The sequence below is a fragment of the Microplitis demolitor genome, chromosome 3, assembly GCF_026212275.2.
Source record: "Microplitis demolitor isolate Queensland-Clemson2020A chromosome 3, iyMicDemo2.1a, whole genome shotgun sequence".
Classification (NCBI taxonomy): Eukaryota; Metazoa; Arthropoda; class Insecta; order Hymenoptera; family Braconidae; genus Microplitis; species Microplitis demolitor.
In genome coordinates, this window is record NC_068547.1 from 17634096 (window position 1) to 17658482 (window position 24387).

Sequence of the window (24387 nt, forward strand, 5' to 3'; positions counted from 1 at the left end):
TGTTTTTAAATTTATTCATATACTTCATTTTTATGTTATTATCATAATAATATAAAATACTTCTTTATTTTATAGAAATGCCAGATAATTTAGATGAATTTATTAAATTTAAAAAAATATATATATTAAAGTTCTTGAAAAAAAAAATTTTTTCCTCTCGGAAACAGGTTAAAAAGTTTCATTCAGATATAAAAATACACATGTGAAAATTATAATGCTTGATATTAACATTAAGAGGTTCCGCATCACATTTTTATATTTTCCATAAGAATAACATGGGAAAAATTTTTTTGCATTTTTTGATTTTTATTACCAGGTAACGATGCGTCATAGGAAAAATCCGCAGACTAATTTTTGTCGGGAGTTGAATGTTCTACAAAAAAAATCTCGTATCATTTATTTATAGAATCTATCTGTTTATAAGTTATTTAAGCTTGAAGTTAAATTTATAGTAAATTTTGAGATCTTTTTGCTTTGCTGGTGAAACTATCACACTTATCACAAAATATCATAGAATCATTTCTGTAAATAATTTCATTTCTTTGAAATTACCTCTCATAAAATTTTTCAAAATACCGTATTGTTTTCTGGTTATCTTAATTTTAATGTCTAGCTCTTAAAATCGATCAGAACACTATTTTTTTTTTTGAAACACCCTAACATATATATATATATATATATATATATATATATATATATATATATATATATAAATATTTATATATATATATGTGTGTATTAACACGACGTTTTATTGAATTCCAATAGTAATGTGATTTTCGTAATTCTGGATACCCACAATTTAAATTAATTTTCCAATAATTGCCAGTCTCTTTGTATACTGCAAAATATTATAAAGTTAATTATAGTATTAATGGTTATTTTCATCTGTTTATAGATCGTATAACCGATAATTGAAAATATCGGCTGGTTTGTTATTTCATTCTTATCATATATACATACATATTTAATAATGGTATACATCTTTGAAATAAAAAAAAGTGAGGTAGTAAAATACTATAAAAATTCATTCAACGAATTTAAATAGGTTAACGAACTCTTTAGTCTGAAAACTCGTTAAATTACACAATGAAAAAATAACTCGTTGTTAACGCTGAGTGTCATGGAAAAAAAAGAAATGTATGACATTTTTTTCCACTAAAAACTCGTATAATTTTTTTTGTTAATTGTTTGTATTTATTTTTTAATAAACTTGATACATACGTTTTTTTGTTGCCGTTGTGTTAGTAATTAAATTTCGGTGTTATTTTTTTTACTTAATTAAATTGATTTTTTTTTAAATGCGAGTGTACTCATAGGTAAATGATTGTGGGATGAATAAAATAACTATAGTATATATTTTATTTATTATGTATTTTTTTTTTTTTTTTTTTCATGAGTTAGATACTTCAAGAGGCTGCGGCTGTATTACCTCATGAAGAGAGAATCGCAATGCTGGATGTAGTTCAAAGGGTATCTAGGGAGGCGTCCCGACGTCTGCGAAAAACTAGCTGTCCAGATCTGAGTGCTTCAAACGGCCCGAAGCAAACGTATACGCCCAGGTAATCTATACTTTATTTTCAAATATTTTATGTATTTACTAACTTTTTTGTCTATATACATTTCATTTACATCCGTATATTATTTATAAATATTTCAAAGAGTTTTAATACAAATGGTAATTTTCGTTTATTTATTAAAATTGTAAATATTTAAGTATATATTTAGCAACTAAATATAGCCTCATCTAAAAAGATTAAAATTTTTACTAAAATTATTTTATTCAAGTGTAGAATTAATTTTAAAAATCACTCCGTTCATTTATTTTTGGATTATCGTAAGATAAATATATAACTATACAATGCAGATTAAATTCTTGATTCGTATTAAAAAATTTAAAAAATTTTTGCGAGGTCATGGACGTATTAATGGAATATTATAAAATTATCAAAGCGAAAAATTTTTAATGAAATATATAAAAAATTAATTATTTTAGTAATTTGGTTGCTAGTTATTTAATTTATTTCATAAAGGTTTAAATTAAATTAAAATTGTCAGTGCAGTGGTGAAGTATAAAGTATTGAAATTTTAAATTCAAGTACATAATGATTATGATTATATGGCTAAAGATTTTATTTTTAATTGAAGCTTAACAAGCAACGAGTATTAATTAATATTGATGGATATTGAGGTAGTATTAATGTAATGTATTTTTTTAGCTGATAAATCCTCTTTTGTATTTTTATAATTACAAAATTCTCTTCATAAAGTTCGATTTTTCAAATAACATAATATACTTCACTTGATAAATGGCAATAAGAAATTATATAATACATGTATGATTAAAAAAATAGTATTTACTGTGGCTTCAAATTTTTAAACGCGAATCATGGTATGAACGTATGTAGAATAGATAAATGTGTAGTAAAACACATTGACTAATCCTGAGGGACTGGCAGAAATCCCGTTGGCGTCAGTAGAATATTTCGAGATTGCATTGACAGGAGAGTAGAGTCAGAGTTAATATGAGAAAAAATGCCTTGTACGCGTCGGTATGACTGCACACAAATTCTGATCGTGATGTAACAGTAATTTATAAAGGTTATAGTTATCGTTACTGTTATTGTTATATTGATATACTTCATTGGCTATTAAAAAACATTTATTTTATTTATAAATCTCTTTTTTTTTATTAAATAAAAAATAATCAACGGAATATAAAGAAATACTAGGGTAAGAGTAGGCCGAGGCAGAACCGATCCCCTAAAAAATCTTGGTAATCTAGATCTATGAGTTTGATGTAAATTACAAATTTCCTTTAATAAAAATATTTTTTAGTTGAAAAAAATTTTTTTATAACAGATTTGTAAAAAATTACATTTTAGAGGAATGCCATCTACTTAGGAATTTAAACCTATTTTGTCACACGAATCGAGATAGGTAATCGAGTAACACTTCAATGCAGGTAAAATTAAGAATGCATTTATTTGAAAAAATTTTATTTTTGTTATTTTTTGGAGGGGGTCCGTCTTGCCACGAGAAACAGTTTGTTCTTTCTTAAATTATAGCAAACTTATGATGAATTTGTTAGAGATAGATTAGAACAACTTGTACCCAGTACTCAAAAGCTACGAAAAATAAATATCGGCTTAGAAGGGCCGCCGAGTTTTGGTTTCCCCTGTAATAAAAATGTCAATAAAAATTTATCAATTGTTATATTGAGATTTATTTACAGTAAACATTTTATTTATTTTAAAATCAGAGTCTCGGGTTTCAAAGCAAATACTTGATGTAAATTTAAATAAATAACATTTTCGCACTAAAAAATAAATAACTCAGATAAAAATTTTAATAATAGTAAAAATTTTCCAATAGCAGGATTTTAAAGTTTTTTTTATACCTTGTAATCCTAGATGAAACTATTAAAAAATTTAATGTTACTCCTCAAAGTTGTATTAAATGCAACTTAGCACTTTTATTCATATTTTTTAGGTTTATTGAACGTCATAAATGAGGTTTTTTTTTACAGCAGTAATAAATAGTTTTACGATAAAATCCTCGTGTATTAAGACGTTTAATCAATCAGACTGAAAATTTCGAGATGAATGTGGTCACAAAATGGTTCCTTTATGGTTTAATATCCGGGTGGTATAAAATAGAGAAACCCCTGACGAGCAATAATTGATGGGTGTGCGGGTACGAGTAGCACGAGTACGCTTTGTCCGCAGAGTTCAGTTCAATGTAATCATGTTGAGTACACGTATGAGTGAATTTGTGCGATTGCAACTCTCTTTGGTGGCATTTCTTTTCACTTCGTTGAGCTTCTCTTTCCATATCCATCTATAGTACATCAACCACAGTACGAGTATGACTACTCATATATGTTTCAAAATACTCAATTATCTATGAAAAATTTTTTTTTATAAGCTATGATCAATACTTAATACACGGAGAAAAAATTATGGTAACAGTTACAATATATTATGGGAATGGTTCCCATACTGCATGATAACCGGTTTTTTTCAAATGTTGATTATAGGAACGGCACCCATATATATTATGGTAATCATTCCTATAATTATAGGTATAATTCCCATATGGTATCGGAATAATTCCTATGGAATCTTGATAATCGTTACCATAATATTATGGTTATGTTTACAATTATATTATAGGAATAGTTACCATAATATATAGGGCTTATTCCCATATACACTTAGGAACCATTACAATGTGGTTATAGGATCGGTTACTATTTGCTTGTGGGAACTATTCCTATGAGTATGGTAATCATTACCATGATTCTTTCACATGCGATATGGAAACTGTTACCATAATGATATAAATTGTTCCTATACTTATGGAAACTTTTCCGAAAAAGTATGGGTCTATATCCCATAATCCCAAGTACTCATTACCATAACGGTATAAGATGATATTTCATAAACGTACTAGGAACAGTTACCATAATTTTCTCTCCGTGTACAAGACTTTGCTTAAAAAAAAATTATGTATATGTTTTCTGTTAATATCTACTCGTAGACATTTTAAATAAAACTACTGTACGTGCTATATAATAAATATGTCTACTCATATGTATCAAATGTTTTATATTTATATGTATTCGTAACTACATACTCCTCAACGATCAAATATAACATTAAAATTCACTGCAAGAGTTTCTCCTTCGTCAATAAAATAAGGGGTGGAAAACTCGGTGCGATTTCCGGGATTGGAAACACTTGATTCTACATCCATCAGTTTTAACTATACTAGACTAAAAAAAAATATTTGTCCCAAATGAATCAACTTATTTGCAGCTTTTTTTAAATGTTTTTTTATGACAAATAAATATGTTTGGTACATTAAAATATGACAGTTGATTCTAGTTTTATAATTTGACTGAAATATATCATTTATTTGTGTTAAGTAAAAGTGTTTATCAAGTGTAAGAAAGAGTCATAAAAAATACTAAAAATAGTTTTTTATGTTATCTGTGCAATTTTCCGATACTAATAGTCAGAAAAAATTTTATTCGAGTAACCTAGACTAAAATAATATACATATACTAGATATAGAATTGATTTTAAGAAGAAAAAAAAATTTTAAATTACTTTTTTTTCGCATAAATGGAGGACTTTCTGAAATGGAGTTAGACAATTCGTTAATCAGAACATCAATATGTAATTAACTTAAAAATGGAATACATATGATTAATTAGTTAATCAATTGAGTTAGATTATCGTTTGGCCTGACAATGTTAATAATAAAATATTCGAAAAATTATTCATAGGAAATATAATCAAATTACATAATTATTTGAATAAATAAATTCACTTTATTGAAGAATAAATTTATATGCGATCATTCATCGTATATAGATTTTATATGAATTATATATCAAGTCATGAATTAAATATAAACTCAACACCATTTTTAAAAAAACCGATAACTTTCAAAATAATCAATAGTTGATATTTAATTTTTCTTATGATTCATATTTTTTTATGTAATAGTAATGAATAACTTGAACTGACGTAAATAAATTAAAATTTTACATAATTTATTAAACATGTTAATTAATTATTTCAGTTAATCTTTAACCGAATGATTACGAAACGGAAAATTTATGTAACATAATTAGCAGATAAAACACTGAACAATTGTTTACGTAATTATAAATAATAAAATGATCAAACAGATGGTATTCCACAAAGTGTTTGATAATACGGTCAAATGAATCAGATCGATTATAAAATTTATTTAAAACCATTGGCGGGAATTAAAGGACGTTCTTATCGCCAATTACGGTGATTGTGTAAATAGTTGATTTAGCTAATACCATTTCTATTAGTGATCCGCTTAGGATTTACGAGGGATTTCAATACCTCGACCATCCGATCTTTGCTTTACATCTCTCTGTATATAACACACTCGTTAATGTATTTGGTGACTATTTAGAAAAACGTGATAAATGCAAATCTAAATTAATTTTAATATTTAATGCACAGATCGGACGTTGAATTAATGGAAACCCCATTATCACGTTTATCACCGAACTCTCGTCAGCGTGGAATAATAGATGAACATCAAAAGCAATTGCGTCGTGAAATAATGGAGATACATGATACATTAACGCGTGGATTGAGGCCGAGAAATTGTATCCCAGCAGCATGGGATTCAACTTCAATGCTCACTTGGACATCGTCTACTCGGTCAGCCGGCAAAAATAGATTCAGGAGAAATCGAAATCCTGTTTGGGATAGTATCAGAGGTAAATTTCTATTCAGTTTATGAATATGGATTTCATGTACAATAATAATGGTCATGTAAAATAGATTATCCAAAAAAGAAAATGAGTTTTAATAATCGTTTTAATGAAAAACCTTCAAGTTTAGAAGAAATATTCATAAAACTTTGATATAAATGTAAATGATAGACGAAAAAAAAGCTGAGTGACTAAAGCGATTATGTGGATTTAAGTTGTAACACTATTTTTGATCTATGGAACATTGATCTCTGACACAATATTCCAATCAATAGATGAGTAAATAAAATTCTATGAGTATTTAGTTTATATGTATTTTATTATTTTATAATAATTAAAATTTATAATGAAAATAAAACTTTTTGTGGTGCTAGAAACTTGAATACTCGGGCTTATTTTAAAAAATAATTTTAGCAGAATAAAATTGTAATATACAATAAATAATTTGACAGTTCAAACAGTAACATTTTAAGATATAATATATCATTTGTCAACACAACGCCACGTAGGATAACTTCACAGCAAGTGTCACTATTATCTATGATTTGTAGACCAGTGTCACATTAGTTGAATTTCTCTTTCAATTTTAAAATAGTCAGTAATAATTTGTTTCAAGTTTTTTCTGTACAAAGTTATAAATTATTTAAGTGAAAAGACAAAAATATATAACTAAAAAAAATGCAAGGCTTCATATTCAAATATTCATTATTGGATAATCCATTTTACTTCTGATAATTTAAATTTATCTCTGTATACATTCATAAAAATAGTTTTTTTTTGCCATGTGCGACCTATATGAAGGTATAAATAATTACTACGTCAAAATTAAATAGACAATTAAATTGAGTTCGTTAAATTAAATATTAAAGGTACATCGACGATGTGGGACCGGATTAGTACCGATGGGAATTTTGTCGCTAAGAGTAAATCTGATGAGATGTTAAGCCGGGAGGAGTCACCCAAGTGGAGTAACTCGAATAGTCGTCAGTCAAGAAGTGAAACGGGTCTTAGCGAAGATGAGATATTACCATCCTGGGATTTTCTTGAGTCAACACTTAATCGAAAGCTCCTTCATTACGACCGAACAGTCTCCGATCCTGAAGATACCGTCAGAGATAATATATCAATAATATAATATACCATTTATATCGTTATTTTTATCCATTAATTAAAATATACAGTCATACTTTATTCAAGTCTTTTATAATCATTGATTTATCGACAAAACTCAATATAAGTTGACGTCTGCAATACAGCAAACGTCATTCTTCTGGTTTCTATTACCTCAATCATAATCCATTTATTTTTGTTCCCTTTTCGATATTAAATTACTTTAAGCATTAATTGGATTTTATATTTTCAACTTTCAGCTCATGTTTTTTTACAGCTTTTGACTTCGATTTAATTTTTCCCACTGTCACTAATTTAATTAAATGTACTTCAGTTAATTTAATTACACTTGATTACTTTGCTTTTTTTTATCTTAAAAATTTTCGCTATTTGATTAATTCATTTTTTTAATTTCAATTCATAAAACACATTTATTCAATTAAAAATCATTTATTTAGCGTAAGTCTGGGGTAAAATTCGACCAATCATGGAAGGACCCAAAGGCATTAAGGATCAACTGCTCAATTAGGGAGAGGGTTAAGATTGAGGTAGTAATCCTGACAATAATTAAGTGCTGGCTTAAAGTTTACATTGTGTAACTATTTTTACAAATTACAGGTTTATGTTCATATATATTTAAAAATTTTTGTTTTATTAACTCATGATTATTTAGCGTAAATATGTGAAAGTTGCGGCTCTATTTTTCTATGGCCGACAATAATATTTTTCCGAACTATTCTATAATTTGATTATTCATTTAATTGAAGCTAATATAAAATAAAGTAGTTGCTTAATCATCATCTCAGTTTGTTGCGTGGGTTTGGAAAATGGAAATGCCGAATTTGGTGAAGTGATTATCGGTTTTCAAACTCAAATAGATTCTTCAAAAATTGACATTTCATATATCTTTTGATTCAATACGAAATTCATCTAGTAGCTATTGGAAATTGAATCAATCCTCTAGAGTCACAACAAATTTTTACTGACCGTAAAATGAGAGCTTCACTTCTGCATATTTACCCATTAATCTAAATATCGTCATTTGCTATATAGTTGAATTAACATCAATTATAGCCTATAAATCAACGATTTGAAAATAAAAGTAAATCATTATGTTAATCATTATCATTATCATAATTATCACCAACCATTTAATGAACTTACTTTATTTATGTTTCATTAGCATTTGAATCTAATTATGAAAATTAAATAAATGAATTCATTAACGTTCTATTAATGATTTAAATGAAATAATGGCATATATTTATTGTAATTAATTACGAATTATTCACTTATGAGGAAGTTGGAATTATTTAAATTTAGATGAATACATTAAGGATATGCAGTCTCTTTGGAGTAGTTAAAGCTCGTATGCACTGCTGAAGTAAAGATCTTTATGAGTATGAGAAGGTTAAGTAGGAAATGATGGAAGATTTTATGTTTTTAAAAACACCATTTGAGATATAATAATTATCATAATATTTGTTTAGTTTTTCATTAAAATTCATAATTATAGTTTAAATTATTGTATTTTTCAGAAAATCGAGTTTTTATTAGATCTTGGCGTTTTTAGGTCCTAGGAAGCTATTCGGACTACTTTTGGATGGACGTTCGGCCGTTTGTGTGAAATCTTTTTTTGTCCGACAATATTTGGAATGCATTAACCGATTTAAACATGCATTGCGACAATATTGAGCACAAAAACTGACAACTGATCAGATTTTGAAGTTAATCGGTCGAGTAGTTTACAAATTATACAAGAAATAAAAATATTTTTCGATTGCCACAGAGCACGAGCAAATCGGTCGATTTTTTCCAAAGATATCATCGGACGAAAATTATATTCTTCAGCTATGAGTATGGTTTTTTCGGTTCAATTGTTTTTTGACCTCCAAGAGCTCAAAAGTTTAGCAATGATCCAGCTTTCTAAGCTCGAAAATAACGGGAAGGTTTAGGGTTGGCCAGCAGAGTTAACCCTTTTTCTGTTTTTCTGTTTTTTTTTTCTTTAGCAAGTAATTTCATCGATAATGTCTAATACTAACAATAAATTTTTTTGTTTTCAGGAGGGTGGTATATCAGATTAATTTGATCTCATGTGATATATAAAGAAAACGAGAATATTGAAATTGTTTTGGACTATTTCAAGTTTCAACTTTTTGTTTAAAGTAATGCTTGGAAGAATAAGGAGGAATTACATCCATTTTCTTAAATTTGAAGACTTGTGTCATTTTTCAAATGTATTCCAAGCTTCTGTTATTATTTTTATTATTATTTTCTGTTATACATCAATATTTATTATAAAAAACCGAATTTATAGAAGCATTTCTTCATACGTCAATGGATACATCAATGTATAAGAAATCCTCTTCTCTTTTATTCTATTATTGTTATACTTTTTATAAAAATTTTTATTTCTATTTGATTATTATTAAGTCGATGAGTATCTATCGATTTTATTCCATTCGCTTTAAAGCCTATTACAACCTCATATTTATTGCTGGGTTTTACTTTTACAATATTTTTATTTATTGCATTCTTCTGTTGAGTATATTTTTAGATAATTTGATTCACTTTTTTTTATTGAGTTGCTTTATTGTAAACTAGTGAAAGTTAAATCTCAAACGTCAAGATTTAGGGTAAAAGTGATAAATTTACCGATGGCACCGGATAGTGTCAATCTGTTAAGAGGATTATCATGATTGTCGTTCGGATAATTGACGAGAAAAGCTCATCTCATGAACAACAGTCTGAACTTTTTTTCTATCCATGGAGATCTTTATCCTCTGCATAATCATGAAGATAAAAATTTTAGTAATTTTTTCATTATGAAATAAATTACTGGATTTTTAAACAAAAAAATCAGTAGCAATAAAAAATTTTTTATATTCAACCCTTCTTGTTAATTTTAATTTATTCAAGTTGATTGGAAATATTTTTCATTTGAAATCATAATTTTTTTTATCTACCAAATGGGGGACTGATTCAAATTGTGCGCATCTATAAAACAAAAATTTGAAATACGGTTGACTTCGTCGGCCAATTTTAAAACTTCCTGCTGTTTTCTGAGCTTGAAAACTTTATTATTATTTGTAAGTTTTTGAGCTCTTCGAGTTAAAAATTACATTTTACTGAAAAATAGTAATTTTTGACTGACGATATCTTTGGAATTAAAAACCGATTTATTGTACCTTCTTCGTGGTAATCGATAGGTCTTCTTCAAGCTAAAATTTGATTAAATTTGCAAGAAATCGGTCGAGAAATTTACGAGCTATGCAACAAAAACCTAAAAAAAAATTTTATTTATACTTTTCAAATTATTTAGAGACTACTCGGCCGATCGACTTCAGAATCTAATTGGATCTAAGTCTCCAAGAGCTCTTTCGATTGCCGCCAAGAATTAGTTTATACATAGACAGGCGTCCATCCGTGAATAGTCAAAACATCTTAACAACACCTCAAAACGTCGACATCTGATGAAAACTCGATTTTCGAAAATCGGACCAGATGAAATAACTTCTTTTTTTTTTTAATTTTGAATTTTCATTGCAGGAAGTAGTTAAAGAAAGTGATTTTAATGTCATAAGACTGAGTAAAGTAGTAAAAATAAAATAAATTTTTTTTCGTATATAAAAAATATCTTTTATCTCAACAACTATACAAAAACAGCTGACATAAATATATTTAAAATTACCAATAAATAATCGTTTGAAAGTTAAATCCCCTCGAGCATACCCCCGAGGATTACATAAGTCAAAGAGTAAAGAGTAAAGAGGATTGTTGACCCTAAAGCCCGAAGGTTCAACCGAAGGGTCTACTCTCACTTGTCGTTTAATGTCTACCTTTACTTTTGCAAACATAAAAGACTTTTCACTCTAAATAATACACTCTCTATTTGTACACAAATAATTCTGAGTTTCGAGTTTACCAAAACAACAAATAAACACTAGAAAAACAATAGTATTAATAATAATATAATAATTAATATATTATTCATATGACTGGTGTCATATATCTTAACTTCTTTGATTATACCATTAGTGCCTCAAGCAGGTCAAAACCAACTAAGCTAAGCTAAGTTTTCCCGTCCATCCTCCACTTTCAAAACGTTTCGTCTTGCCGAGCAAACCAACAATATAAACACCAAAACGTATACTTTGAATTCAAAGCACTTGGTATGCATGAGTTGAATCATAACGCAAAACATGATGTCAATGCAAACACGTTGTGTCTCAATTAAATGTAATTTTCGTAACGGTTATTTTAGTACACAAAAAGATCTAACCATAATAAGAAATAAAAATAAAAACATAGAAAGTAACATATGGTGGCGCAAGTTAAATTAGCAAGTAGCTTAAACCTTATACGTTTGCACGCATTAACTGTAAATTGTGTTTATTATGCATCTGGTAACAGCAGAGGAAGCTAAGGAAAGGCTATAATATTATTGTAACTACTAGATCGTACAGGAGCCTTCTAGGTTGCTTTTAATGAAACACATTTATTATACTTGGGGATAGCAGTCTTGGGTAGGCGGACATTCGAGAAGCTTTTGCTGTATTTTTTTTTCTCATTCCCTTTTCAAATTATTTTTTTATTTCTTTTCCTTATTTTTTAGATTCACTTTCACTTTATTTTTATGTCTTTACTGCTCTCAAGCCACAAATAATCGATTTTATTATTATATCCGAAATATAACACCAACAGGAAGTTACTAAGTCTTAAGAAAATCTTTGCCACGTAAATTCCCACCGTAAATCAATAACTCTAATTATTTTATTGAATTCAAACATGATTCGATAAATTAAACGTAATATTATACATTTTAAATAATGTTACAGTTAACTTAAAATTATTTATCAGGCAAATCAAGAGGGTGAAATTAAATTTCTGAAAAAATGTTTTTTCGGAGTTTAATTATCAAATCATACACTGTACAAAATTTTGGTGTGAAAACTGCACTAAATATCGTATTAAATTTAAATGGTGCTAATTGAAAATTTTTACACCGTCAAGCGAATAAATGTGTAATTGATAATGATTTTGCGTTAAGAAAAATAATCATAAAAATATTTAAGTGTTCAAAATGCTATTTAGTATCTAAATAAAATTAATGTACACTGTAAAAAATTTGGAATCCACCGTGTGGTGTGAATGATTTCGTGTGAATATACAACAGTTACTGGGTAATTTTTAACTATAGATCTCATGATCGGACAATGTATGAGTTTTGAGGTAATAATACCGAACAGTGTAAAAAAGCAATACTTACACCGTGTTGAAAGTATACCTTTTGACGAGTCCTATCGAAAAGATTCCACACAGTCAATTCACACGGAGGACACCGTGTAAAGTCCTCAATGACTATTTTCACACGAAAAATTTTTTACGGTGTAGTTATGGAGTAGGTAATAAAAAATGTTCGGTGATTATTTGTTGCTTATTAATCAAAATTATAACGAGTAAAACTGAATGGTGTAAAAAAGTTGATTACATCGCGTTAAAATTACCCAGATAGATAATTTACAACAAGAATTTTTTACACCGTTATTCTATAATACACCGAGTAAAGTTTTTGCGGACAATTATTACACCAAAATTTTCGACAATGTATATCCCAACAATTTTTTTATTTTATCTTTATGGACTATTATTTTTATTTTTGTTCAGGTTAAAAAATGTATGATTACAGTTAGAAACGAGTGAACAACATTTAATTGGCCTTTGGACTAGTGCCAAAGAGGCTTTTCTATAACAGAACAGAAAACAAGATCCTTCAAAGATTTATTATTAGATTTTGCTTCTATATGTAAGCAGCTTAACAAAATTTTCCATTTTCATTTTCTCTTCCTACTTCTTCTTTCTTACCTCTGCTTCTTGTTCTTCTTCTTGGTTATCGTCCTCTTCGTTCTCTATTCCTTCTATGGATTTCAATCTCATTTCGTTCAATATCCATTTTTGTTGAAGCAAAGAGAGACATCAAGACAAGGCCCCCTAAGTCGCGTTGAAAGTACAACGGGTAACTGGGTTAAATTTAAGCCCATTTATTTATCTTATTATTATTATTATTATTATTATTATTATTATTATTATTATTATTAATATATTTCCTTTATATAAATTAATCCGGTGACAACAGTGAAGTTTCCTTTGTCTGTTAATTCTACTATTTAATTAAATTTAAAACATCTTGTTAATTATTTGATATAACAAAATTTAGTTAATTTGACAACTTTTGATTGTCCAACATGAGTACAATGTTTATTGTATTACTGACTATATGATACGGAGTGTAGTCTGTAATTAAATAGCAAGGATAATAACTATGAGTAATTTTAATTTTCACTGTCACTGGATCAGTGTCATTATGAAGCATAACTACTCAGCGAATTTTATCCATGTCTAAACTGCGGGGATTGCTTTTGCGTTCCATGCAAGCACACTATGGGTTAATATCAATGTACAAAGATATATATGTACATTTATAAATATATAGGTATATAAATATCTATATATATGTGACAACATGAATGCGCGCGCCCGCGCATTTACGATTCTACGATCAGATCTCAGTCTCACAGCCACCCTTACGCGGTCCATACTGGCACCTCGTGCGAGCAGTGTCGGTCGTGTTTGCTCCGTACTGTCGTGAATTTTCATTACCTCGTCCTTCGTATATCCTATTTAATCGTGTCAAGTGTAATATACTTTATATAAAATTTAATTTTGCTTAAAAAATATCAATTTTAATTTTTAATTTTTTTTTTTTTAAGTGTAAAAAGTTTCCAAGTTTTGTTTAATTTACCTCGACGATTTTAATGATTTTTTTAGGGAAATAAAGTTCGGATTATTATTCACGTATGTTATTTGTGAGTTAGGTAAAATAAAAAAACTACACCGCAGGGTGAGAGTTGAATGTAGAGCAGAGAATAAAAAAATACAAATAATAATAATACAAAAAAAAAAAAAAAAAAAAAAAAACAGAAAAGAACAGGAGAGTTCTATTGAGAAATGCAAGCAATTCCCCACCGACTGGGATTACTTCACAGCACGTGACCTGGTAAGAATTTTTTTCCATCTTTTATTTCTATTATTATTGTTATTATTATTTCTTTCTTTTATTTACAATATGAATTGCGGTAAGTATACCCGGAAAATTCTATTATCAATCTAACTCTGTTGTGGAAAAATTTTTTCCGGCTGAGAATGAGCAAAAACTGGGAGTATCAGACCGTAGAATTTAAACTTTTGGTTGCAAAAGATAAAAAAAAGTGTAAGATAATTTTTTTCTTCATATTTTTTTTCGAGCATGTTAATGTGTGAACTAAATAAAAGAAAGTTTTAAAAATTGTCATTCATGCCACTGTTTTCCAGCTTAAGAGTAAGGGCAATTAGACAAACGCGAGAGTTAGTAGAGTAATTAAACCACTGCAGTAGTATATTTTGGACTCTTTTAAGAGTCGTCTCTTTACTTGTACTATACACTTCTCTACAACTTTAATTACTTTACAAATATACATCTATACATATATTTGCATTATATATACATGCATAAATATATATGTATAAAGAATTTCAATAACTTCTATATTTATGAACGAATTATTATGCAGCGTTATTAAATTACAATTGAATCATAATTAAATTGGAATTTAATTATGAATTGATATTGTATATTAAGTAGATATATTTATATACTCATTTTTCGTTTGTAACTATATTATACTGACATTAATGAAAGTTTATGATCACTTGTATACTGGGATTTATAATTCAAATAATTTGACTCTTTTGTGCAATGCGGTTAATTAATAATTATTCGGCAAATATATCAATCTTTTGATGTCTCAATTAAAATACGTTAAATTTATTGCCTTTATTTTGTAAACTAATGAAAATTACGCCATCACTCTCGTATTAAATTAATTTACTAAATGAATATGACACAGTTTTTTGGCTCAGCGTTTGCTTACATGAAATTTGATAAATTGATTAAGTATATTTCAAAAGTTATTCTAATGGATCGACCACTTAATTTTGAAATCAAGTAGGAGCCAAATTTTTAACAGCTGATTTTTGTTATCTTTTTATTTTTTATAATTTTTGTTATTCATAATCCAATTTTTTTAAGTTTACATTTCAATTTCTCACTTTTCTTAATGAGACCAATAAGCCAGTCGAGATGTTTGGAAAGGACAGTACACTTATAGTTAATAACAAAAAAAAATGGTCAAATGCATAATTTATTCTGTTTTATTATTCGATAGTTATCTTTTAATAGTTTGCAAACTAGAAAAGAATGTCAGCATATTTAAAAAATTTATTCACTAGTGATAAAATTTCGATTAACATAATGAAAGTATGTTAATATTAAAATTCCTTAGTAATATTAACTATTATTATTATAAATTATCTTTTTTTTTGTACAAATTTTAACTTTTCGCTTAGAAAATGAAAAATTTAAAAAAAGTGAAGTTATCGGTTTCAATCCCATTCTCGAAGTTCGTTCGTTTTCTTTTTTTTAGAGATGTCAAAAACTATCTTCTAACTCGCGAGTTTCTGATGATTTACTGAGTCCAAAATGCGAGTTGAGTGTTCTGACAAAAAATTATTGTATACGAAGCAAAACTATTTAACTAAAATTAAAATCTAATCAGATTCAAGGATCAATAAATCTTTTCGATTGCGTAGCAGCTCCTCATTGTTAATTTGTTTCGGAGATATTACAAATGATGATAAACAAAAAAAGATCATTTATCAAATTTTTTTTTATCAATTAATGTTTATTACTTCAAAACTCCCCATTAGTTTCATCATGTAAATAAAATATGTGTACATATAAGGATTTGGAGCAAAATGCCAAAAATTTTTATTCTTCAACTGCAATAGGAACCATACGTGATTTTTTTTCGAACTTAACTTGAAGTTATTTGGCTCATTCAGACTTATTTTTACTCTATATACATTTTTTGTTCGATTGCAAATAAAACAATAAGTTAAAACTTTTTTTTGAATCCATAAAATCGATTATAAATAAATTATTATGAAAAATTGGCCGCCAACTTGGATGATATCTTTCAAATAGTGTTTATATGTAAGCTCTGAAGCAGAAGAGTGGACCTCGATTTACAGATAAGCTGTGGGATATAGACCAACGGCCTGTACTTGCATGTTCTAGATCTCCAGCCAAAACATTACTCATCCAGCAAAGTATTACCAAAACGGGCCACACGATAAAGCGACTAAAGTTAGACTGTTACGATAAACAGGAAGTGAATAAAGAATAAAGAATGTATATATATGTTAAAGAAAATGAAATGGGTGAGAAAGAAAAACGTGAATTCCCATTCGTGTAGTTTTTTCAGATACAATGGATATGACAAAAAAAAAGTAAAAGGAAAGTTTTTTGGCTTAGCAAGTCAATCACTTGATACAACATCAGCTTGACATTTTTTTTAAATTGCCTAACAGACAATCTTTATAGAGATTAATGTGACCGCTTTTTTTTGTTTATTTTTTTTTGTTTTTTTTGAGAAATCACATCTCTGTATGTTGTTTTTCAATTACACGGCTCGGTGCATGCCTCTGGGGAACAAAGTGCAATTTCGAGACACATCTAATTCTATTTTGGATATTTATATTTGTTATTCAATTTTCTTTCTGACAAATATTTTGAATTTATATATATTTTTACCTTTTTTAAAAAACTAAATTAATTGAATTTTTTAAAATAAATTATTTGTTTTTAACTTCAATCAATTTAGTTTTAATTTTTTGAATTCATCCCAAATGTGAAAAACAACGATTTTTTATTTTATTTTATTCATTAGTAATATTTGAAAGCAGTTGTAATTTTCAAATGCAAAATTCATAAAGTTCGATAAAGCCTCTTCAAATTAAGAGCGAATTTAAAAAAAAAAAAAATTGTTTACATTAAAATTGTAATTTTCCCGAGTCAAAAAATAAATTCTAGTTTACTCTTCAAAAGCCTCAATTTTTTTGATATTATATTTGCCACCCAGAAAGTAACTCTACTTTAGTACTCAAAATCCTCGATGAGAACTATAAGGTCTAAATAAGAATAATTTATCGATTTTAAATTATAACTAAGATCTCAAAATCTTCAACGAATGAAAAGTTATATCTCGAATTTTGAAAATTTTATATAGAAAAAGAGAAGGGAGAGAACACTTCGAATGAGACTTTTGAGATTAAAATGCGGATAAAATTATTCCTGTATGTGTTTTGAGTATTTTGAGGCTTTGATCCAGATTATGTTATTCCGGTTGAGTTTTCAAAGTGGTAAAATTGGTCGTAACGACTACTTTGAGTACTAAACTAGGATAACTTTCTATACTGTTGTCAATCTTCAAATTCTAAATTGATCCTCAAAAAACCCATTGAAAACTTTGGGACTTAAATTCAAATTTGTTTTTTGACTCGGGTTCATTTCAAAATTTTTCTTAAAAAAAAAAATTATTTAATTAAATACTGTCCAAATTGAAATTAAAGTCATTTGTATTTTTTTTTCTATACTCTTTTATAAATATATGTATACAAAAAAAATACGTTTTCTGTTCAACGCCCTGTCTTTCTCACCCGCAAAGTTTCATCCCTTTGGACTCATCCGTGTGCATTCACAATTAATTGTCGTACCGGAAACGCGGGACAATCAAATTTACGTACATACACTCACACTTAAACTCACACCCGCTTTTCTATATATACGTATATGTATATCTATCTAAATACATTTATGTTTGGCCGAACGCGGACCGAATTCAGTATAATCCCGCTGTGTGCCGTATACTCGTAACCGTAACGCGGATAGTATAATATATAGTATCGTAACGGGGTTATCCTCTGGCTGGGTATCCGACTGCTCTAAAAGAGCCAACATTTTGTATTGTATATATAGGTATATAAATAGGTATCGGAGGTCCGGTTGGTTGTCTCACGGTTGCTCTGTTGCGGTGAATTTAATCAGTATTTAATTTCTCCCTCGATATATTCAGTTAGAAATGAAGTATGTTGCAGTATATGAGTGAGTGCATTCAACCGTATCACCAATGCGACCCTTACTTTAGTGCTAGCATCAGTAATACGTCCACACTGAAATTCATTTTGTTTAGCATTGTCGCCTGTAAAGTACACATCCGCCATAAAATACATTAATCCCCGTACGCACATTAAAACATACTATTTAATTTATACCATATTTATTAAAACTTTCATAATAAAAATTTTATTTTGTTTTTCAATTTAAAAAAAATTTTTACCCTCTGTTTGGGCAGTACTTTAGCTGCAGTGCATCTCATTGCAGTAGAGTGGGAGGGTCTCAAACTAAACTACAAGGTTACCGTTACTTTCCGAGTTTATAAATTTTCAAGCTTTTTTTTCTATTTTTATTCTTACCAACACCCGAGTGATTCAAAAAATGCCCGAGTTATTTATTTATTTAAATATAAAAAAAAAAAAAAATAAATAATTTCTCGTGAATGAAATTAAAAAATTACGCGATATCGGTTTTTCAAAAAAGTGTATTTTTTGTTTTTTCAAAGGATTTTGCTATTTATTTTACTTTTGGAATGTGAAGTTGTAAGCTATCAATTTTCATATTTAAAAGCTTTTAAATTTATATTCATCAAACATTTTCCACTTTTCTCTCTTTATCGGTTATATTTATTTCGATATTTACTTTGACTATTTGCTTTAGTAAAATTTTGTTTTTTATTTTCGGTTGTATTGACTAAAGCGATGTTTAAATCCAGCAATTATAACCCAAGTGATAAATAAAATGGGAAACATTGCTCTCACCTATGATTGGTCAGAATTATTTACAGAGTAAAGAATTTGCGGGGTGAACGCGGATTAAATGCAGAGTGGAAGATTGTTTACTTATTTAATTCCTTCGGAGTCAAATTTGATCCTCAAGAGAATATATTTCAATATTAAAACTCCGAATAAATACAATCAACAGTGGAGAGGGGGGGAGGGGGCAGAGCGGCCCCTCTGAAATTTTAATAAAAAAAAATTTTGTTTTTTTTGGTTTGATTACTATAAATCCGATATATTTGCGTATTTTTAGTCCTACGCAAAACACCTGGGGCAAAATGGACCAGCTGAAAATTCTGAAAAATTCATTCTTTCAAATTTTTATCGTAAATTAAAAAAAAATTTAATATATTAATCCATTTTTCAGCAGATTCTCTATGGCTGGGGCAAATTTGGCCACTAAAAATATTTGAAAATAATATTTTATTTTTTAATTGATAAAATTTTTTAAACAATGCAAAATGATCTGTAATCTAACAAATTAATAAAACACGTTTTTTGGGTTCAAATTAATCACAATTGAGTAATATAGAATTCTTTTTTTTTTTTTATTAAATAACAATTTGTAACTAAGGTAATTGAGGGGAAATGCTTTTTTACACCTTAAAAAATTTTTTTTGAGTAATATAAAACCAAAAATAGTTGTCAAGAGAAAGAAATACATTCTTAATGATGAAAACAATTAAAAAAAAAAAATTTATCAGTTTTTGGAGGGGGGCCTTTCTGTCCTACAAAAAAAAATTTTTTTTTCAGAATTTCGGCAAAATGTCCATAAATTTGTTCGAAATAGGACAAAAGTAAAGTGATCTGATAGTTGAAAGCCACAAAAAGTAATAATTGGCTTAGAGAGGCCGCTCTGCCCTACTACTCCGAAATCGCTCCGCTGAAAAAACAGACTCCCTATTTACTCTGTACGAGGAGTAATTTTTTTTCTCCGAAACTTTGAGTGTAATCACCTCAATTTACTCCCAATTTTTTACAGTGTAGATGCTTGAGAAGAAAAAATAAATTATAAGCGAATAAGTTTGTATAATGCAATGTATTCCTAGACTCAATTTATTTTGTTTATTAAAGAGTCGTGACACTAATGAATGCGTGAGTTTAATCATTAGCTACCTAATCACTTAGTTCCGATTACAGAAGCCAGGCAAAAGCCGTCTCATATGTATTCTGGATCCATAATGATGGTCGATTATTCGTGTGCAATGTCGCACGTCGTTCGCTCTAGCCTGGGTTTCCATTACTGCCTGTAATATACACGATATGCGGTGCAGTACAGCCAACTATAGTTGTGGAGTAGAGTAGCAGAGCGAGAATGAGAGTAAAGGAATAAAGAGATAGAGTATATCCCTAAAACCACTGATCCACCACAACCCAGATGCGATTTCATCGACCCCATCAATCCCCTACTATAATATTATCGTTACTCGGTGGTAAGTTAGCAACGAAAGCATGTTAAAGTCTATCCAGTCATACATCTCAATGAACTATTACATATATGTATTAATACTTTTTGACCTGACCAAGTGTAGATTGAGTTGACTCGAGTTTTCCGGTTTCCCTTTCGGCTAAATTACTCTTCGGGTCTTTGAATTCCTGAGCTTGCGATAGCAATTAGCTTGAATCACCTGCGCGTAATCCGTGAGAGGATTTTAACAAAAATGATACTCTAATAATTCTGGCTGCTCTCTTTTTTACCAAGTGGCTTTCGACCACTGGTTTCTCTCAGCTCCTATTCATTACTCTTTTTTAAAATTTTTTTTATTTAATTCAAATTTATTTTCCTCTTACGACTCACTACCCTCTTTAACTTTTTTCTTTTTGCAATCTCTACTTGTTTTTACTGAAACTATTTTTGTAAATTTTATTCTTTTGTATCAAATAATTAAGTTTCATGTACGCCAAAATAAAATTACCTTTTATCTGACTACATAATGCAGTTACTACTTAAGAAATTTTATTTTTATTTCTTGTGCTTGTTTTTTATGTCTGATGCATTTAAAATGTCATTAAATTAATTATTTTTCTTTTTTTAATCAAATTATTATAAAAAATCTTAAAAAATCACGGAAACTTTTTTCTCTCATTGTTTTCATTGTATGTAAATTATTAATTAATAAAATTGATTTAAAAAAAATTATAATAGACTGCAGTTATAAATCAGTAAATAAATAGACAACAATAATTAATTTTAATTAAATTGGTATATAGATTAAAGAATACAATATTAATAACACGTCAAAGTTTTTTGTTATTTCCAAGTAAAATAAAATTAATTGTTATTCCCTTAGTTACAGTGGTAGAAAATTTCCGATCTGTTTTACTATTGAGAGTCACGTGAAGCGTAATAAAAAGTTTTTTCTTTCTAATGGAGATACGTCGTAAGTTAGGGGTCGAATAAAATAGATAAAAAATATAAAAATAGTTTGCTAGTGAAGGTGAAACGAACGACATTGCTTTTCAAACTGTTTTACATGAATTACAATATTATTCATTAAACCGTAAGTTATTTTCCAACGTCAACAAGAGTTAGTGGAAAACCTGGCTTGCTGACTTTGTTCATCAGTGAACATAAAATAATATTTAAAAAAAAAATTAAAAAAAAATAAATTAAACAGAGACACAGTATAAAACTAAACAAAAACTTTTATGACTGTTATTAACATTTAAACTTTGTTTGAGTCCTTTCAGCGTGATATTGTACCAGCTTGAAGTGTTTTTTTTTTTTTTTACGTAATTTATTAAGTGGATAATTAGCATTTTTTATTTGATGTTTATTATTAACTCAATAATGTAGTTAATTAAATTTTGTTTGGAACTTTCTGCGTTAGTCAACAAACTTTTCATTGATTATTTTTTTTTCTTTGTACACTGTAAAAAAATTGGGAGTGAATTCGAAGTGATGACGGATTTTATTTCAAAGCGAATTCACTCCATCACTTGGAGTTTCGAAGTTGTTACAAAAAATTACTCCGCATACCGAGTAAATAGGGAGTTTGTCTTTTGAGCCGAGTGATCAGGATTTTATTTAAATCCGCATTGACTCCATTTCGGAGTTTTAATATTAAAATAAACTTCTTTTAGGAGTGAATTTCACTTTGAGGGAATTAAATAAATAGACAGTCATCCGTTCCGCTTTCATTCCGGACTTACTTCGCGTTCACTTCACTAATTTTTTACAGTGCAAATGAAAACTTTATTAAAAGCAACTATTTTTAACATATTGATAAATAGAACGGATGATTTGTAAACAAAATAATTATTTTCATTTTATATGTAAGTCCATAGCAAATGATAATTTTAATTAATGTGAATAATGATGATAATCATGTGAAATTTAATTAAATTTTGATTGGATGATATTACAATATTTAAAAAACTTTTAAATATTAAATTTCTTTTCAACAAAAAGCACATTCATAAAGATTAAATTAATTTTCTACACGAAAAAACTCAATTTATTTTAGTAATTTGTAACGAGTTTGTTAACTAATTACATTAAAACAAAACAGAAAAAAATATTTATACAGTTTTTAAAATGAAATCGTTGAAGTGAATAGAGAGAGTAAGAACGGTAGATGTAAAATTAAAATTTTTACGCTTAAAGTGTTCTTTTACACAAATCAACATCGTGTATTTCTATATGAAAATTAAAACTTCACGGTAAAGAATAATATATTTTTACTAGTAAAATTGCATCATTTTAGTGAACTTAATTTTTTATTTTATCATATGTACGCTATAAAAAATCGGGAGTGAATTCGGAGTTTTAGAAAAAATCACTCCGAATATGGACTTTGTTTTTACAGCAGGGTGATTTTGAAGTGATTTGAATTTTTTAAAATCCACATTCACTCCGATTAGGTGTTTTAACATTAAAATAAACTCTCCTTCGGAGGAAATTTCACTTCTAGGGGGTCAAGTAAATACACAGTCATCCGTCGGCATTCACTTTAAATTTAATCCGTGTTCAGTTTTCAAATTTTTTACAGAGTAAGACGTGAAAAAAAAATATTTTTATTGATCATATGCAAATTAGCAAATATGCAGCAGGATCTATCTTTCGTGGCTTATTAAAATACATTCAGCTGCACTGTTACTTTGAGAACTCCCGTACATAACTCACATGACTAGCGATTAGACTTTTTCCCCTTTTTATTACTGAGTCCGAGCTGCATAAGGCAATAAAATCAAAATTATACCTCTGAAGCAACAACGAAATTTTTCACAGTAAAAATAGATGAAGACCGATCATATTCCATTGCAATAAAAAGTTATTTTTATTTTAAATTATTTTTCAATTACCCTCAGAGAATAAAATATTAAAATTTACGTAATTTACGTGAGGAAAATATTTATTTGCTCGAATTCCATTAAACTCTATTTTAAAACTGTAACCTTTATTTATCTATATACATGAATTTAATATATTCAATCTGAAATTAATAAAATTTCAAAGATATAAAAAAATGCATATTTGTATAATAACAATATGAACAATATTTGTAGCAGTTTCTATTGAATTTTAGTTAAAATTATTTTCCGAATACGTGCACACATAATCATCCATTATAAAATGGCTAATAATGAGTTTTCAACCCTCAAAAAACGGACATCTACACGGAAAGAAAATTCTAGTAAAATTTACGATAAAAATATCGTAATTTGTCCTATTGATTGTCTCTTTATTTCCTGAGATGGGAGAAGTGCATGGGCCCATTTGAGGTCGGACTCGTAGTGGCTGTTGGTTCGGCACCCACACGCAAAGGATCTCTGATCCTAAGGGTTATAACATCCGCCAATAATGAGCTTGCTCAATGTTTCGCTTTTATAATATTATGGTGGAAAATAGAGGATTTGCGCAGCGTGAATATGCCCAAAAGGGCGAGGTCTCGGCTTCCGGACGGCGGAGGTGAACTTAGGTTCCGTTACATTAATTAATTGTCTTATTGATTATTGTAATGGTGGACTAGACTTTCAAAATCGTAATTTTTACAATGTAGCGTTGGAAATTTCATTTAAGAAATAATACTTCAGACAAATATTACGAAGTCTTAAGGTCTCTAGTATGAATTACGATGTGAATATCGAAAAATTTAAAGAGAAACTTTAAATAATAGAATAAAATAATAATCGTCTGGACGTTGGATTCGAAACCCAGGTTCTTTCGAGTGCCA

General features: G+C 28.3%; 1 protein-coding gene across 1 annotated transcript in view; it reads left to right on the forward strand.

Moving 5' to 3' along the window:
* The window catches only part of LOC103572535 (uncharacterized), a 31547-nt gene extending 24124 nt beyond the window's left edge, over window positions 1-7423 (forward strand). The window contains exons 12-14 of the mRNA XM_014441120.1: window positions 1405-1562; window positions 6012-6274; window positions 7138-7423. Of these exons, the coding sequence (XP_014296606.1) occupies window positions 1405-1562; window positions 6012-6274; window positions 7138-7403 (687 nt within the window). The 3' untranslated portion in view covers window positions 7404-7423. The remainder of the gene's footprint in view (window positions 1-1404; window positions 1563-6011; window positions 6275-7137) is intronic.
* The last annotated feature ends 16964 nt before the right edge of the window (window positions 7424-24387 follow it).